The 19,186-nt window shown below is 48.7% G+C and overlaps 1 protein-coding gene across 1 annotated transcript in view; it reads left to right on the top strand.

Moving 5' to 3' along the window:
* PAPPA2 (pappalysin 2) overlaps window positions 1-19,186 on the top strand; it is an 88,064-nt gene that overhangs the window by 38,067 nt on the left and 30,811 nt on the right. Inside the window, 8 exon segments of the mRNA XM_040073152.2 lie at window positions 119-611; window positions 1,131-1,259; window positions 2,267-2,358; window positions 2,624-2,817; window positions 3,959-4,093; window positions 7,573-7,708; window positions 7,906-8,128; window positions 17,306-17,477. Of these exon segments, the coding sequence (XP_039929086.2) occupies window positions 119-611; window positions 1,131-1,259; window positions 2,267-2,358; window positions 2,624-2,817; window positions 3,959-4,093; window positions 7,573-7,708; window positions 7,906-8,128; window positions 17,306-17,477 (1,574 nt within the window).

The raw sequence follows: 19,186 nt of genomic DNA, 5'->3' as shown, positions 1-19,186 counted from the left end.
CCACAAGGGTGTGCAGTCATAGCCTGGAGAGGCGTAAGCACCTGCAGGGAAGATCACCCCATGGGTCTCCTGTGAAGCCAGCTGTCCCTGGTTTTCACCAGCTTCCTCCTTGTCCCAGGTCCTCCAGATGTGGATCAGCCCTGTGAGCCCAGTCTGCAGGCCTGGAGTCCGGAGCTCCACTTGTACGACATGAACATGACTGTGCCGTGCCCCCAGCCGGACGGCTGCATCCTGGAGCTGCGCTTCCTGCACCCCATCTACCCTGATTCCCTCACCCTCTGGACCACGTACCTCTCCACAGGCTCTCCCAAGGCACTGTCTGACATTGAAATCCTGACAGAGCAGGGGGAGTCCATCCACCTGGGCCCCCTGGACACTTTCTGTGATATCCCCTTTACTGTGAAGCTCAATATCCCTAAAAAGATGTATGGAGTTAAAATCTACACCTTTGACGAGAGGATGGAGATAGACACGGCCCTGCTGACCTCCAGGCCCCACAGCTCCCTGTGCTCGGCCTGCAGACTGATCCAGTACCGGGTGCTCCGTGACCCCCCATTTGCAGACGGGTCCCCTGCCGCCCCCCTGCAGGCACATCGCCAGTTCATCGACACGTGAGTCATGGGGCTGCTCTCTCTTGGGCTGAAGGGGTGGCTGAGTCAGCTTTGATGACCTCCTTGAACCCCTGGATGGTTTTGCTCCTGTTTTGTTTTTCCTCCTGTCCCCCCGCTCTGGGAATTACTGCAGGCAGCGTGCAAGTGTGTGGCAGACCCACCATGCTACCACGACCCTTGTCCGTGAGCCCAGGTCAACTAGAAGGAGCTCATTAAACCCAGAAATGCTTCCCCCATCAACACGACCCATAAGGTTACATTTCTCTCATCAATACAATGAGTAAAATGATTGCTCAAGCTAATGCCACTTCTCCCCAGCTCAGACCCTTGGGAAATCAGCAGTGTGACCTAAACGGGACTCTCTTCCCATGGGCTCTGCCTCTGATGTGTCTGTGTCTTGTGAAGACATATCAGATTGTGATACTGCATGAATATACACATGTGATGTCTACAGGTATGGTGAGATAACCTCAGTGTTGCAGATGTTGCTGTTCCCTCAAGTTCTCTCTGTTCCTGCAGGGAAGTCACGCCTGGGCAGGTGTACCACTACCAGGTGCAGGTAGTCTCTGGGACAACCTCAGGAGAAGCCTCCCCACCGCTCGTCCATGTGCATGGAGCACCCTACTGTGGGGATGGGAAGGTGACCACGTAAGTTGAAAAACTCAAGCTCTCAGCTGAGGTTCTTTAGGCTATCAGGTCATCCTGCCCCAAAGGGAAGCAGCAGGTGGGTCCTCCATGCACAGGCACATGGCTGAAGATGCTGCACAAAATCCCTCCAGCAGACTGAGCTGTAGAGCTTATGTTTTGTAAGGTGCTGTGTCTCTAAAAGGAGATGGACATGGGCTTTTTGAGAGGCATGGTCTGCATGTGGGGTCCAAGCTGAACAACAACTGTTCTTGACTTTAGTGCTTGGATTCTGGCCCATCTCAGTGAGCTGTTGCAGAGTCCAGCCCAAAGGATCTGCCTTTGGAAGTGGGCAGTATAACCTTGCACAGGGCCCTGCAGGAGTGGGTTCTGCAGCAGGCACAGTCCCAGACGGTGCAGTGTCTTTAGAGAGCTGTCCAGTCTGTGCTCAGAGACCCCAGATAGTGAGGGATGCACCGGCTCTACACCATGAGAGCCCAATGCTTCACCTGCTCTGCCTAGGAGATAATTATTTCAGATTTCCATATTTGAGCTTTCTCAGACTTCAACTTCCAGGATACTCAGGATCACTTTCATTTGAAACCAGTTTCCATAGCTGGGTGGGGAAAGGGAGAGAAACCTTCTGTCTCTCCTTTTTCCTGCCTCCTTCTTCAGCTCCCACTGAAACCCCAGCCCCATTTCAGCATCTCCTGTCTTCTCCAATACTTGCTTTCTCCAGTGACAGGTCTTCTCTTCCTCATGCTTAGTTCTCTACTTCTTCCATTTCCCACAGTTCTGGCCTCAGGTCTTATAGCAAAATCACAGTACAATAATGTCTGCTCCCAAATGCTGTGACTTTAAACTCTTTATCCCCTGGCAAGGTGTTTTCTCTATCTAATTGTGTGGTTCTTCCTTTTGAACTGCTTCTGTGGAAATAGAACCACGATAAAGGGTCCTCACTGGGACTGGCCAGGAGCACAGGGGTGTTGAGTCAAAGGTGGTAATAATACATCTGGCTGTTGCCCTCTTAGGAGCCTGGAGGAGGAATGTGATGATGGGGACTTGCTGGATGGAGATGGTTGTTCCAGGAAGTGTAAAAAGGAAAAAGGCTTCAACTGTGTTGGTGAGTGCAACTGGGTTGAGACAGGTCCAAATGGATTGACTCCTTTTGAGGCAGGAGTCAAAACTGTACATTATTCACACTGCTCCTTAGAGCAGAGGGCCGTGCACCTCATCACAGCAGAACCTGGATTTGCAGCTGGAGTGATCCATGGGTCTTGTCAGGCCCTTGTGATGGGGAAAACCCCAAGCTAATGAGACAGCAAACCTCTTATAATGAGAGGAGGTGTGTGTGTGCCTGGAGCAGCTCATCTCTGTTCTCCCTGCAGGGGAGCCAAGCCTGTGCTACGTTCATGATGGGGATGGTGTGTGTGAGCCCTTCGAGAAGACAAGCAGCATGCTGGACTGTGGTCCACACACTCCTGAGGGATACGTGGATCTGTGGGCAGTGAAAGCCTACTCCTCCCAACAGGATGCAAAGTCCTGCCCTGCTTCCTTAGTCACTGGAGAGCCTGTGGTGAAGGTAAGTGAAAGTATGGGGGTGGGGGAAAAAAAGAAAAAAAAAGACATTTCTAGCGAAGTCTGTGCTGGGGAAAGCACAAACAAAATCAGCTCTGGAAGCATTCATCAGTTACTGCCTTTCCAACCAGGGACTGAGTGGAAGACCTGGGTATTTCTCACACTCCTCTTGCATCAGTCTCTGAGTTCAGGAACTGCAGTTCACAGAGAAGTGCTTCATCCTGGCACCTCCTCCAGCCATGCATTTCACCTGACAGCAACCACCCCATCCCACCAGCCAAATGCTCAACTTGGAGCATGTGACTTCTCCCACTGTTGGCTTAAAAAAAATCCTGTCAGTCTAACACCTTATAAGGTCAGGGCCTGAAAGGATGAAATCACGCACGCACCAGCATCTGTACTGCTCCCAAGCCCTCTGATCTGAAGCCAAGGAAAAATCAATTGGAGAATTCCCATCTTTCATATGGGCTTTGGAGCAGAGCCTGGAGGGGATTTTGTCTGATTGGTGTTAACGTGGTGTGTATGTTCTTTCCTAGCAAGCTGAAGAAAGGCAAGAAATACGTAAAGAGATCATATTTACCCCTTTTACGTGTGTGTTTCTACTGACTTGATATGAGGAATGATCTTCTTGAGACCTGCAGCATGGTCAAACTGCCCAGATATCCATGTCTAATGAGGTGCCTTGGGCTCAGGTGTCTGTTCCTTTACAATGACACCTGTACCTCCCAGGTTTTGTCTGTCAGAGCTGTGGGGATGTCTGGGATACCACAGGGTGTTGAATGGAACAGAAGAGTGTTATTCAGGCAAATGAATCATACCTTTGTATCTCATGAGCCCAGCCAAAATCAGGATGCTGTGGTCTCACCTACCAGCTCACAGCTTGGCTCGTTTGTTACTCAGCCCCACCGACACCATGAGATGCTTAAACAACACATTTACAGCACTCCAAAATGGCAAAGGTCTTCTGTGCACGTGTATGGGCTGTGAGATGCTGCTTAGGAAGCCATACCCTAACTTGTCATCATGCTAAGAGCGACCTTGGGGTCCTTCACAACGTTTGTTGAATCTTCCTTGAAGTTTTGCAGGTGCTGTTTTTCTCTCCTTTCCTTGCAACCTTATGGGTTGAAATAAATCTCTCTTTACAGATATGTAAATCCCACCTTCATGAGGTGCCAAAGGACCTTCTGCAGGCTGCCTGGTTTCCTTGTGCTCCCAGCCAAGAGAATCCTCAGGACCCAAATGAGAAGATGCTCTTGGGCGATGAGGGAGTTTGGCTCAAGGTAAGTGAGGGTGTGTGGTCGGGAACAAAGAATTTGTTTGTTTTTTACCCAGCTCTGGTGACAAAACCCTTCCTTTTCTGTTCTGTAGAAGCTACAACAACCTTTAAAACTACTCATGTAGTACTCCATATGCTACTGCACTCTTTGTAAATCCCCAGATACCTGTGTCTGGATCTTACAAAGTTGGCCCATTCCCACTGTGAGCAGCAAACCCATCCTGGGGCAGATTGCCAGGAGAAGGACTTGTGCATGAAACCAAAATACCACAGGAATGCCTCGAGGCTGAGGAACAACTCATTCCTGACTCTCCCCTGAAGTCAAGCTGTGCTTTAACACCCCTAAAGGCTAGGCACAGGCTGTGTTTAAAGTCCTAGTTGCCTTTATTCCCCATGGCTGGGAAGAGCAGCAGGGGGCAACTGCATATCCTCTGCCATCCTGAGGGGTCCTGTGCACCCCAGGATGCTGCTGAGCATTCCAGTTCCACAGCAACCAGCTGTGGCATACAGGTCCTTTTGATGACTCCAGACCAGAGGCAGCACTTCTGTGCCCCAGGACGCTGGTCCTGCAGCCCAAGAAGGGCTCGGGGGCTGCCCCTGGGAGGGTCAAACCCCTCGGCCCCAGCAGGTAGAGGAGGGGCTGAGGCTTAGGCCACTGGGATTTTCACAGCGTTGGGTTTCTGACCACAGGCACAGTTCAGAGGTTTTGTGGCTGCTGCCGGGTGTTGCTGGAAAGCCAGGCTCTGGTGTGCTGCTCCCTGTGCACTCTGAGGGGCAGCTTGCCCTGTTTTGTTCGAGGTTCTCTAGAGAAGGCCTCTTTCCCCAGATGCTCAGAGAACTGGGTGAATCACCAAACCTCAGTCAATAAACATGGGTACTGCTCTGAGGTCCTCTGTCTCTCCAAAACAACTTCCTTTAGCCTCCTCCTAATTTTCCCTCTCTTCCTTGTCTGTGTGCTCACAACCCACTTTGTGGCTTCAGTCTCTGGCCACGACAAACGTGCCTCCTTTTTCCTTTGCTAAAGGGAAAGCAGTAATCCTCCCCGTCGGCCTTACCTAGATGAAAGCTTGCTTTCCACTTCTCCGCAGGAGTTAAAACATGTTACAGTTTTATTGGAGCTTGTGGTCACTTCTCTTCCTCTATGGATGTTTATACTAAAGACTTTCATTACTGTTTCTCCGTGCTCTCTCTAGGAGTGCTATTATTTTCCGCCCATAAAATTATTTATGGACTAGTAATAAATACGCCTTTTTTAATTTTTTTTTTTTTAAGAGTTGGCCTGATTGGTAACATATTGGGTTAGGAAAGATGGCTTTTTGTTGACAATTTGCCTAGCACAGCTGCCTGCCCAGACAGGAATGGTGCTGTTGATGCACATATGTACCCATGCGCACGAGGTCTTTGGTGTCCACCAGCTCCCAGGGCTATTTTAAAGCTGTTGCACCTGTGTCTCCTGGGTTAGAGCTGCACCACAAAACTCATCAGATGATAGGAATCGCTTCCTACAGTGGTTCTGAAGAGGTGGCACCAATAGACAAGAGGAAATGGCTGAGTCAAAGGATCACTGAATGGTGAGGGTTGGAAAGGAGCTTAAATGCCCTCTAGTTCAAACCCCACTGTGCTGTGAGCAGAGACACCTTCCACTAGACCAGGCTGCTCAGAGCCCCAGCAGATCCTAAATGTTTCGAGGGATCCACAACGGCTCTGGAAAACCAGTGCCAGTGTTTTAACCTTGCTCACTGTTGTGCCATAATTGGGCTGGGGGCAAAGAGTTGTGTGTGTCTGTGCCACTGAACAGAGCATCAGCCATGCCCCTTGGGTCTGTCTGCACATGAGCATTGTTGCAATTTGCAGATCTCCAGCCGTGCTTTGTTCTCAGTTTTTAATGCACCTGATGAGGAAAGACGTCCAAATCACTTGTAAGTGAGTCAGGATGTGTAACGCAGGAAATGAAATAAGAAAGGGGGAGAGGGAGGGAGAAAAATTAAGAAGATAGCCTGCTGTGGGCAAGCACATAATATATATTGAAAATGGATTGGGATGTTAATCAAGGCAGCTGCTTAGGGCCAACGCCTTTCATCCTCACGAAGGTGCACTGTAGGAAGGGAAAGAGTGAAATCTCAAGATGTGTAGTCCAGGGAAAGCCTCACCTGACTTCTCCAACCTACCCCTCCTCCCCTGAGGAGCCACACTTGGAGGTTGAGTTAAAATCATCAAGGTCCTTGGGACTTCACAGCTGTAGCTCTGTCATGGGGGACTCCTTGTCTGTGAGCACTGCTGGCTCTTCTCTCATTCCTTTCCTCCCTTCTTGCTTTCCTGTTTCTTTTCCTTCTTCCCTCACTTATCTCACCAAGGGAGACAGTGGGGCTATACAAAAAAACCCCACATTTGAACCCTCTGGTCCACTCCTTGCAGCCAGGCAGCCCTGTAAGTGAGCAAGCCCAGGCTAAGGGAGCAAGGAGACAGCAGCGGGGCCTTGCTCATGGGGCTCTTGCTGATGAGCACCTCCCTGCAGGGTGGGACCCCTGGGCTGAAGCCCAAGGTTTTCTCCTGTTACCGTGTGTGAACAATGCCTGGCGTGGCAACCACCCTGAGGCTAGGCTGCCATCACAGATTGCATGGCTGTCCCCTCCGTTCCCACAGTCTGCTCCTTGGGCTGTGCCTGGCCAGCCAGGACTTGTCTTCTTTCCAAATACACCTTTGCCTCGAATTTCCGAGCTTCCACCACGCCAGCATTCCACAAAAACACTGTATCGGGCGGATCTTGATCAAAACACATCTCGGCACTGGGGGGAAGGGGGGGTACCAGGGTGGGGGAGAAAAACATTTCTGTCTTCTTGCTTCCAGAGAACATCTGCTCTGCCACGATTGATGCCATGAGTTCCCAGCTACTTCAGCTGCCTTCAGGGTTGTAGACAAGTAGCAAGTTGCTGGCTCTCCTAGCAGGCAGGGCTTCTTCCCACAAATCTTTCCACGTGTTGGCTGGTGGACAGTTTTCTGTCGCAGTGGGTACTGGGGACATTCTTTGAGCTTGTTTTGGTTTTTTTGTCATTTTTGAGGGCTTTTTTAATTGGAGATATTGGGGTGACAAGGCTGGAAGCTGTTTTCTCTGGGTGCCTTATTTGCCTGGCCGGCTCTGTGTGGGGTGGGAGTCCTGGTGAAGGGGGATCAGGAAAGAAGTAATCCAGGTCTTGCTCAATTTAAAGAGTTGCAAATATGGATGCTGTGAAGATGCCCTAAATTTATGTTAAGGTGGAACTTGAATATGTGTGGAGAAGGCTGGTGAAAGGAAGAAGGGAAATTCAGAGGGAAAGGACAGTTTTGACTGCCTTCCTTTCACCTCCCCACCTTTGCACCCACTTGCAAACCTGCAAGGTCTCTGACGCCTTAAGCCTGCTCCCTCTTTCTCTCTTGCCTATATGGGCTCTTAGAACCCATATTTGGTGTGTCTGCTCTCAGAGAGTCTCATTCTCTCTTTCCTAGGTTTGCTTTGAGAGGCCTGCAGTGCCCACCTCTCTCCTGCTCTTCCTGGCGTCCTCTGGCAGTGTCCCAGGCCAGCAGCACAGGCCGGTGGTTGCCGTCCAGCTGGCTGACACGGATGGACAGAACCGCTCTTTGGGTGAGCAACCTGGGACACCAGCATGGGTACCCGGGACCACCAACACGGCTCTGACCCCTCACTGCTGTCCCCTGCCCCCCTTGCAGCATCTTCTGCCTTCCAAGCTGCTCTGTTGGCTCTTGGGGGGAGCAGATGTGAGCCAAAGGCAAATCCCTGGAGCTGGACTAGCCGCTTCTTTCTTTGCCTTGTCTCTACAGGGATGCATGAGCTGTCGTGTCAGCACAACCCCCTCGTCATCAATGTGACCCACAGCCAGGAGGACCCGTCCACCCAGGTTGCTTCAGTGCTTCTCAACTTCTCCTCTCCACTTGTGGGCATCGCAGCCGTGGCCTTGCGGACCCTGGCTCAGCCTGGCCCCTCTGGCCTCCTCACCACCTGCCTCCTGCAGCATGAGGACGGATGCAGCCATCAGTGCTACAGGTATGCATGGTCTCCTCTGGGCCCATCCCAGTGGCCACCAGGGTTACTGCTCTCCTCTGGGAATTTGTGTTTTGAATTACAGGGTTTTTATCTTCTCGTTGAGTGCTTTGTGACTATCCTCAGGTGGCTTTTGAGGTATTTTTGGAAGATCTGATGTAATGAGTCTTGGTTTGCTTATCTTCCTGGAGGGAATGGGAAGGCAGAAACCATATTTTGTGCATGGCCTCTGCACCTATACAAAACTGTGCTAAAGGACTGATTCCTGGTGGGAAAACCACGGGAAGTTTGAAAATGTATGTGAGGTTGTCGCTGGGAGTTTTTGCTAAAGCTCAAGCATTGGCTTCTTCAGCATTTACTTTACAAGCTCCATCTCCATCCATTCCAGTCTTTCCCATGCTGAGGAAGGTGGGGATGAAGCTCTCCTCATCCCCTCTGTTCTCACTCCCAGTCTATCCAGGCCCCTCACTGAGTCTCGCACTGCCCTGTTGAACGTGGTGATAATGCCGACAGTGGGCTCAGAACTTTGTATCTGCCAGGTCTGGCGTTGCTTTTGGATCCCAGGCTCGCTGAAGTTAATGCCTGTGCTGATCCAGGGCTCCAGTTCAGCCAGCTACTCAAACCACACCGCTGGGAATACTGATTTTTGAGTTGAGCTTTGGGGTTCTTAATCACAGAAGGGCTTTGTCTAGGGTCATCTCATTGCAGTTCTTGTCGTGTTCCTTCTGTTGATGGCCTGGATGGGTGAACATCCCTGATAACAAATGAGTGTGTGCGTGTGTTTGTCTTAAAGCCTGTGGGATTGTGGTACAATTGATTTATGTAGAGTTCTGGAAGCCATGAATGTCCTGAAATTGCTTTCTACATTTTTTTTTTTTTTTTTAAGTGCATGTGTGATTTATAAAGAAACATAAATCTTAGTGAGTCAGTATATAAATATTATTCTCAACCTTACATTAAAAGATCAGTGTTCACCTGAAATGCAGCGTGTTTCCTCTTCGTAGCTGTTACAGCAATGTACCCACATGCTTCTAAGACTCTGGTCAACTGATGTGGTTTTTCAATTACATTTTCTCATCTCTTAAAATAATCTTGCATTCTCATTGCTTGAGAGCTTCCCCCTTCCCCTGAGAAGTGACTGCAAGGAGGAAAAGACTCACTGGACACAGCTGAGCATTGACTGGGGATGAGGAGATGCCCATATAGGGGCAAATAGAGAGGAAAATAGAAGTTTTCCTCATAAAAGTCTCATTATAGCTGAAGTACAAGCCAGTTCCCATGTTGCCAAGGCACACCAAGCTGTATGCCTTTTGCAGGGGCACAGCAGGATCCTCGTGTCCCCTCTTCCCCTTGTTGCCCTCCCGCGGGCTCTCCACGGCCTTGACTTTGCAGCAATATGCTGAATTGGAGGATATGTGTGTGCCCTTAGCAAATACGCAAAGTAAATCGGATTCCCAGAGTTTTCAGAGTAGAAAATTCCATTTAGAGTATCGATCTTCAGAACCGAAGTCTTGAATATTCGGGGCAGGGGGTAAGGCTTACAGCCTCGAGTAGCCACACTAATAATAAAGGATCTTCTTCTATTAAGTCAGGAAGCATTCTAATATGCCGCCTTTATTATATTTTAAAAATATGTTCTATCTCCAAAAGTAATACATGGCAGTATTTTTAAAGGTTTAAAATTTTTAAAACAATTTGTTTCATATAAGGTAGGTGGACTCTGGCGGTGGGCAGGGGGGGAAATCCCCTATAAAAATCCAGGAATAGAAGATCTTCAGAGGATGAGAGACATTTGGCTGTAAAAGATCACAGAACATCCATGTTCTTCCTGTAGAGACTTGAACTGACCGTTTGCACGCACCCAGCCTCATGTACACAGTACGTGCGTGCAAGGGCTTTCCTAAAATAACCTGAGAAAGGACAGTAACAAAAGCAGCAAAGAAATGAGCTTTCCTGCCTTCAGCCTAGAAATGCTCGCTGCCAAAATAATAAATATATGACAGGTTGGTATTTCTGTAGCATCTTTCATCTTGAAGGATCTCGCAGTGCTTTGCAGGCTGGAGAAAACATAGAGATCGTGTTTATGAAACATGATGAGCTGCTGCTGAAATGCAGCTTTCTCCAGGTCAGGATGCAACAAGTGTTTGACTCTAGAAAAGTATGTACTTGTTTTGAAGAAAGTGTCGCCTTTTGCTTTCAGGCCCACTCAAGGTGCTGAGGGGTGGCAGAGCACTTGCAGACCAAAGCAGTGCAGTGTCCCCACAGCCATCGCCAGGAGCCCCTCTCTGCTGTCTCTGCCAGTAGATCAGGGGTTGTCTGTGCATTCTGCTCCCAATCACAGCCTTATGAGGCGAGCAGAAATCAAGACTTTTAACACATTTCCACCCGGGAGACCCAAAGTCTCCCAGCTTTCATCCTTTTCTTTGCATTTTTAAACTGAGCCACAGTACCTCCTGTTTAACTTGGTACAGTCTATACACTGAACCAGGGGAACATTTTTCATTTCCTCTGTTATGTTTATTTTTAGCTTGCTATTATTTTTAGTGTGTTTTATTTTATGTTCACATATGCTGGGAAATGCCTGGGTGGGTTCACAGGAAAGGTGCCACAGAAGGCGATCTGCTTTGTGTTTGTATTCCCTGTGTGAAAGCCCTCCTCTGCTTCCCCAAAAGTGGGTGTAAGGCGCCAAGGGGAGTCTGGTTTGGATTCCTTTAGTATGGAAAATGGATGGGAGGGAGAGAAAATTAGATGGGGGAGGGAGTTATTTACATATTTTCAATTGATAAACTTTATTCAGCAAAGAGACCTGTTTCCCAAACAGGTTTTGTTTGGTTTGTTTTCTTTCTTCCAGGCATCAAATTTATGCAGGGTCAATTTATGAGCTGCGTGTGTGATGGCATGAAGATTTATGGGCACCCTGGGTAGACATGCTGGTGTCTTATTTCACAGAAATGTAGAATAGTTTGCGTTGGAAGGGACTGTAAAATACTGATTCTTTTACCTCTGGCTTAGGGTGCCTCATGGATGAAGTCCTCATCTCTGGAGAGATTTAAAACACATGTAAACATGGCACTTGGGGACATGGGTTAGTGCTGGCCCTGGCACTGATGGGTTAATGGTTGGACTTAATTTTACAGGGCTTCTCCAGCCTAAATGATTCCAGTGTTTCCAGGGTCCCAATGACCACCTTTCCTAGGGAACAGGCTCACTCTGCCTTCGAGACCTCTAGAGGTGCTTCTCCTCCAGCCTGTTGATCTCTGGCACTCCTCTTGTGGGTTCCTGACTGGCTGATGAGCAGCGGTGGCCAAGACTGCTGCAGAATTTGTCATTAGTTTAAATTTAATGTCCAGCTGGAAGGTGTCACAGGTAACCCTTGGAAGGCCAGACACCATTTCATGGACTGCCCCATCCCATTTGCTCTCGGCAGCCTCATAAGCTTCTTGGGAGTAGTGCTCTGTATTATGGGCTTTTCTGGGGATGCTCAGGATGTCTTCTTCCTTACCCTGAGACTAGCCAGTATTGCCTAGGGAAAAAAATATCTCCCAGCACAAGTTTTCCACCAATTCGGTGAAAATTGAGTCAAACATAGTAACTGAACAGCTTTCAAACAGGGTGCTTGGTGTTACCTCCTGTAAAGAGCCACCCACTCTGGTGCACTTGTTCCAGGCAGAGCTGACCCCTGATACATTGAGGGAATGTGAGCTACAACACAGATCAGTTGTGAGAGTTCCTGTGTCCAGTGAAGAGGGAGAGAGCCCTGGGAGACCCCAGGTTTGCCAGCAGAGCCCTTGGTTTTCTGCTACAGCCAGTCTCTCCCCCATTCTTTCCTGCCCTTCCTGATGTCATACACAGGCACAGGGATTTCTCACAGGGACTGGATTAAATGCATCCTTCAGAAGGTTCTCTTATCTCTTGTCACAAGCTGCAGGAGGTGATGAGTCCACCATCTCCCCTGCTGAGTTATTCTCGTATCCAATAACCCTCTCTGCTGAGAGGGTGCTGCTGACTTCAAGATGAAAGTTGGTTTTGCTCCCTCTTTGTCAGAAAGGTCTGAATGCTTCCTGCCAGCAGGCAACTTTTCTGTGTCTGTAGAGAGCTGTCAGATCCTCTCGCTGTCTCTTCTCTGTCATGATAAATATTTTTTCCTCTTTAAATCTTACAGCATAAGTCTTGCAGCCCAGCTATGGCTTCTGCTTGCAGCTCCCTTTTGAAATCCCTCTGCTATTTTTATGTCTTTCATGGTGATGGATGTGGCTCAGAAATTAATTCCTCTGGACAAGATGAGAAAACGGGGTAGAGTGTGTTCCTGTGGAGATCAGATATGGATAAAGATGTTCTTTGGGTACGGTCTGTCCTGGCTTAGGTTGGGAAGGTGACTAGACCAAACCTGACATCACATTCAGCCTCATTTTCTGTGCCTCTATACAACTATTTTGGTGTAGCAAACAACAACAAGACATGGAAAGGAGCTGTCTGGGAATACATTATCTACTCTTGCTTCTTTTTTCCCCTTTGCCACTATGGCTGTGGAGGTGCCAGCAGGTCACTTGATGTCTTACCGGTGCCTTTCCTCTGTCTCTGAGGTGGATGACAACGGATGACTCACAGGGATGGTATTTTTTGCCAAGTTTCTTTCGGAGTCACGTACTGAAGCAAACACCTTTTCTTGAGATGGCAACCTCAGTGCAGATTGTAATCAAGAAGCATCACCACCGTTGGGTCTGTACACGCAGCCTGCTCCCACAAGGATGGTTGCCATCAGATTTACTGGAAAAGTGAGACCTTTCACCTTTGCGGGAAACATGCCTGAAGGGAGACATTCCCAAGTATTTCCAAAACACCTTTTCTCATTTCCTAGCTATTCTCTTTTGCTAGACCACATTGGGGTAAACACCTTTTATCTCACTGATGTTGAATGTTACAATCCAGACTCCACCAGAGAATGTGCAGTGATGACTTTTAACTTCAGGAGATTTGGCCGAAGCCTTTGCTTTTCTGTCAACATCTCCTATACCCCCCTCTCCCAAAAATTCGCACCATGAGAAGAACTCATAAGTTTCCGCTGTTAAGAGCTGGAGCTTGATGATAAGGGATGTTACAGCAGCAATCTTGGGGTTGAAAGCTCAAGTAGACACTACAGCAATGTATAAATGATTTATTATACTTTAGGCAGCTGCACCGCATTTGACTTGGCTTAGTTTGATGTGGGTGTATCCATCAATATTTTCTGCGTTGCATTAAGTAATTGCTGTAAAACATGAGATTTCAGCTTTTCAGAGTTTGGGATTTGTCACAGCAAAGTAGCGTTACCATACTAGGTTCGTCACCACTGGCTTAATGTGCTCTATTGCTGGTAGTGGCTGCCTGCTTTTATTCTAGAAGGATGAAGGATCCCAAAGGAAAAGTTTTGCTCTAGTTTACAGAATTGTTCCCATTTCAGAACAAAGCTCTTACCGTTCTGGAGCAGTTAGGGCCATCACTAGGCAGAATTTCTCAGATTTCCAGACCTGAAACTTTCTTTGATGTATAAGTTATGGGACTTGGTGAGCCCAGAGCATCGTGCAGGCTTGTGCTGACATGAAATAAGTTAGGAGAAAAACCTTGGTATTTTGTAAAAATGTTGTTGACAAATCATTAGTTTGAGCTTCAAAAGATGCTGGGATTGAAGTGGAAATTTTTTTTGGTGTCTTGGGCAGAAAAAAAAAAGTAAAAAAATATTGGCTTGTTCCACATCTTATATGGCCTGAATCAGAAATGGGCAGGAGTCAGGAGTTTGCAGCTGTGATACAGGAATTTCATTTATCATCAAAAGCAGAAAGAGCTCCTTCATGCTGAGATCAGAACTGGGCTAACTGCACCATTTCCTTGTCCAGCCTTTGTTAGGGTGTTCCAGGGTCTGGGAACTGTGATTTATTCCATCACTTTACCCGAGCCCTGGCATAGCATGTGGATCATGATGGGGCCAGGTCACAGGGCTTTCTTCTCTTTTGACCTGCACTTGTTCACCATCAGGCTCAAAATTGTCCTGGCCCCGAGCACAGCAGTGATGGCAGTGATGATGCTGATAGAACAAGCAATCAAGGCAGTGTTTATTGGTGGGCTTGATATATATTTTTTAAGATTATTGATGTATTTGAGGAAATCTGACAGCTTTCAGTGATGTGAGCTCCTCTTCAGGTCTGGAATATCAGTGCCAGACTTCAAAGCAAGGTGTAGGATGAGCACAGCTTCTCAGAACTTGAGCTGATCGGTCTCAGATAATTTCCAAAATAAACTAGTGGGTATTTGTAGGATTAGGGGTGTTGTTAATCACAGAGAAAACAGTGCTAAGTTAGTCATCTTCGGGGACAAAGAGAAAGGTAATTATTCTAACCCAAACTTTTTTATTATTTCTAAAATACATCTACGTGCATATACAGAACATGTACATGAGTATTTATATGTGATGTACATAAAGATATTTTGTTGTTATGACCTGTAGTTATCAATCCCTTACGCATAACTACCCTATGTAACATTTTGTATTTATAATACATAAGAAACTTCATGATAACCTTGATCTACTTTCTACCACATTGCTGGTTATGTTTCTGAGCTGGTGGAAAACCAAAATGGTAGCGCTCAAAAGGATTAGCGCCTAATTTAATTGTTATTTAATAACAGCATTGTCCCAGCTGCCAAGGCTGCCCCGGACAGCGTACCCATGGCTGGTGAGGAAGGGGATGGAATGGAGAAGCAAGGCTGGAAGGAGGGACGTGTGTGTCCGGAGGCAAACACACAAGGAAGTTTAGGACAGTGGCTCCATCACTGGGCATGGAACTGGGGACAGGAGCAAGTGTGAGCCAGGGGCGCAGGCAGGGAGCAGAGCAACTGCCCAGAGAAGGTGACTGCAGGAGGGAGGGGAGGGAGGGGAGGGGGGAGAGGGCTACAATTGGTAACAGATGCCCTCAGAAGCTAATGACCTGACAAATGCTGCACTCATAAAACAAATTCTTTAAAAAGGAAGCAAATGGAAATATAAGCTAGTGAAAGAATTTGCAGCAGCTGCCCTGAAACCATTTCTCACTTCATAAACAGGTCTGCATTGAAAAAACAGCCCCTTTCTTCTTGTTCTCCTTTGTGGTCCCCTCCTGTGCCCACCGGCTCTTTCAGGGCTGTGGCCTGCAGGCTTCCACCATGTCTTTGGCTCGGTGGACTTGTCCAGAGTCAACAGCACATTGCGTTCCCTTAACATCTGCGTCGGCACCGATTTGGGGGTTTTGGGGGGTTTGTTGTGTTTCTTTTTGTTGTTTTTTGTTGGGTTTTTCTGTGTGTGTCTTTTGTGGTATTTCTAGCCCTGTGCATCCTTGGCTGGAAACACTGAGTAAAGGCAGGAGGCAGAGGCCTCTGCCTCGCTGGGAGAAAGGCAGTGCCTGAAAACAGCCAGCAGCCCTGTGCCAAGTAGGGAGCGGGGGAGAGCGAGGCCTTCAGGTACAGCTCCTGCCCTTCTCCTTTTGCCCTGGGTCGCCAAAAACTGGTGCCTTGGGAAGGCTGACCTGAAACAGAGACTGGACAGAGCTAGAGAATAAAGTAGGTATTTATTGAAAAGCCTTTAGGATCCACCTTGGGCAGGACGAGAGTCTGACCAGGGCTACACCCAAGGTGGACTTAAAATGGATAGCGGGTCATGAGGTCTTCCATTTTCATAAGTTTTGGTCCATTTGCATATTGGAGTTTAATTGTCCAATTACGGCTTCAGGTTGTGAGGTCTCATCCTTCTTGTTCCTCCCTTCAGTCCACCGTTGTTTATGGTTTGGGGCCTGGAAGTTTTCCTTGGTCTTCAGCAGGAAAAGGATTTGTTTTGTCTACGTACTCTGTGAAGAGAGCTTACCAGCACTTAATATGAGGCTCAGAACTGTACCCCTAGGCAGCACAGAATCCAAAAAACATAAAAGCTAAAAAGGCATCATTCCCAGTTATTGTCTGAAGCTGCAGCACCTCTGTCCCTGACTGAGCAGGGCTGAGATCAGGTGTTGCATCTATATCACTTGGTAACAGATAAAGCCAGACTGATGGATAACCAGGGCGTGGGAGCTGTTGATTGCCCTATGTCTTGTCCCATTTCCATCCCAGGTAATTAACTGACTGGCTGCATTTCACTGATGGGGACCATACTCCTTTTACCAGCACTGTTTCTCATTATGGAGTTGTGATGCTTAAATAATCAGTCCCTGATGACTGCTCCTCAGTGGGAAGCTGCTGCAGTGAGGAGGAGGTCTGGGTGATGCATTGCAAACTGTCCTGAGACCTCTTGTAACTTGCAGTGGTACCGAGGGGAAGGTTATTCCTCCCTTTAGCTACATCTCACCTTGGTGGCCACAGATGAGGCTGTAGAGCTGGACAGGTGTGTGTTGGGATGGTCTTGATCCCAAAGAGCCTGGCATCAACATGAGCAGGCTTGGAGTGCTGTGTTGGCCTGTGGGAAGAGCAGAGGTGCTGGAGACCACCAGGGCAGAGGGGGAAGGTGACAGAAGTGGGGTTGAGGAGCCAGTTGTATATCCAGCTTCTCCCTTCCACCACACTCTGTGGTGTAGCTGATCCATATCGTATGGATATGAAGAGTGACTGCACAGGGTCTGAAGTACATCTCATGAATGATTCCCTAATATTTGCAGAGGTTTCCTCTTAGCTGAACCTTTCCTTGCAGTTGGCGGATCATCTGTGGATTCTCCAGTGTCCTATACAGAATTTGACATGTCTGATTCAAAAGTTATGCAAAGATATACCTTCAGCCTCCCCTCTCCTTGTCACCTCCCTCCTTTTGTTCTCTTGGTCTACCTGCAATGAGCCCCTTTGGTGCCGGGCTGTGGGCACACTCTGGGCCTGTGTGCAAGCAGCATGAATTTTGGAATGTTGTTGAGCCGTGCCTCCTGTCATCAGCTTGAAAGGACATGGTGGTGGTTGGTGGGAAGGTGTGGGGTCGGGATGAAGTCCAACCAAGACAGGGCTGGGATAATGTACTTTCCTGGCATCACTTTCAGGAGGCTTCAAGCCTGGAAGGAGCTGGAGGGTGTACATCTCTAGGCATCTGTGACTTGCTGAGCATTCATTCCACACACAAGTGCCACCTGGAGAGAGCCCTTCCTTGCTGAAGTAGTCCTGGGACCCACTGGTTGATCCCCTCTCTGTTCTCCTCCACAGCTGTGCCCACGGTGCCTGTGTGGGATCAGGAACCTGCACGCGGCCGCTGCTTGCTCATGCTGCCACTCTCAACTGTAGCTCCGACAGCCCAACGCACATGACGTGTGCTGTTTCCTGTGAAAAGGGCTTCGTCCTCCACTCCACTGGTGGGAAGAGGCTGGGTTCCATGGAGGTGAGAGGGCCGCAAGATGGCCCATGGGACCAAGACCTAGATAAAAAACATGTAACCACCCTGAGGTGGTTGGAGCGAGCACAGACTACTTCGTTCCTCCAGCCCCAACCTTCTTGCTGCTTTCCCAACACATCCCATGTGGGAAGCTCCTGTGCTGGACCCCTGTGCTCCTGGCTGGTGTTTCTGCTCTGGAGATCTCTCTCTTTCCCTTGCTGCAGTCCTGGTTCTCCCAGTCCAGTGTTGTCTGCAGAGCACAGCTCTGCCAGGCTGAAGGCTGCTGCAGGGCATGTCCCAAGTCAAGGTGATGCCCTCCAGCAGAGGGAGAGGTAGATATTTCTGCTCTCCAGATGGGCATTGCTTGGAGGGTTAAACATCCCTGGGATGTTTTCTCTCTTAAAGCTGAAGTTAGTGGCTCAGGAAAAAGTGAAGTCATTGCAGAGCAGCTATATTTAGAGGGAGCTGAGAGCATGGAGAGCTTTTCTTCCTTTGTGTTGTGTTGCAATAATGGCACAGAGGTCACCGTGAAAGAGTTTGTCCCACTTTCCGGAGAGTTGGGGGTTACCTCATAAAAGCCAGGAGCCAGCACAGCTCATAGCTATTGACTGAGGAGACCTGGGATGATGAGTCCTTGGGAACTGAACTGCCTGGTCCAGGCAGTCACCTTGGCAGGGTGTAGGCACACATTGTCCTGTCCTTAGGCTGTTTCTAGAGCGGGGAACGGGAGTCCCTGGAGCTGAGCTGCTCTACATGCCGGACTGAGTGAGGGCATGAACTTGCTTGGGGGCAGACAGAGGAAAGTGAGCTGGGCCATGTCAGCAGGGTGACATTTCCTCTCTTTGGGGACCTGCTTGGGACACCTGGCAGGCAGGTTTCCCGTGCCGCAGTGTTGGCTGGAGGAGAGGCGGGCACCGGGAAGTGCGATAGGGCAGCTGGAGATGCACTGCTGATCCCTGGGAGGTTGTTAATTACCCGGCCACTGGCTCTGTGGGCCAAGGAATGCCCAGGGAAAACAAAATGTTCCCGTTCTCTGAAATGAAACCACACAAAATAAAGTCTGCCTCGGGTGACAGTTTTCCTGTGTTTGGCAGTGAGATGAGGAACTTCTGAACAGAGCTTTACCCAGTGGCTGTCAAAGCAGAGGGCAGCTTGCAACTGCCTTGCCCTGAGCTCTACAGTGATATTACAGTGATGTTTGGCTTGTAACCCTATTCAAGAAAATGCACACGGCTCTTCTCCTGAGCATCCTTTCCACCTAGTTCAGCTGCAGTATGATCCTGCTACACACTTGGGAGTGCCAGACTCAAATTTAGCGATGTCCTTCAGAGCCACCACATCCAGGTTCAATCAAAACGTGCCAGTTGGGAGGACAGGTCACATGTTCAGCTGGACCAGCAGCATGACTGTCCTCAGCCAGTGAAGGGACATCAGGAATATTGGTCTGCAGCCCCTGGCTGAGGGCTGCTGGGCTGGGGTGTTAGCAGTTTGGGAATGGCAATCATAAAACAATTGGGGTTGGAAGGGACCTCTAAAAGATCACTTAGTCCAACCCCCCCCATTGTGGCTAGGAACACCTTCCACTAAGCCAGGTTTCTTATAGCAAACTGTCACCCACCACTCGATTTTGGTGGAGTCTGTAGCATATGATGACCATACTTAGTGGTGGGACCATGATGGTTTTTGATCTCAGGCAGTTCCCCAGCTGAGTAAGA

The sequence above is a fragment of the Hirundo rustica genome, chromosome 9, assembly GCF_015227805.2.
Source record: "Hirundo rustica isolate bHirRus1 chromosome 9, bHirRus1.pri.v3, whole genome shotgun sequence".
NCBI classification, from domain to species: domain Eukaryota; kingdom Metazoa; phylum Chordata; class Aves; order Passeriformes; family Hirundinidae; genus Hirundo; species Hirundo rustica.
Note: the sequence above shows the minus strand (reverse complement) of the source record. Positions and strands in the feature narration are given on the sequence as shown.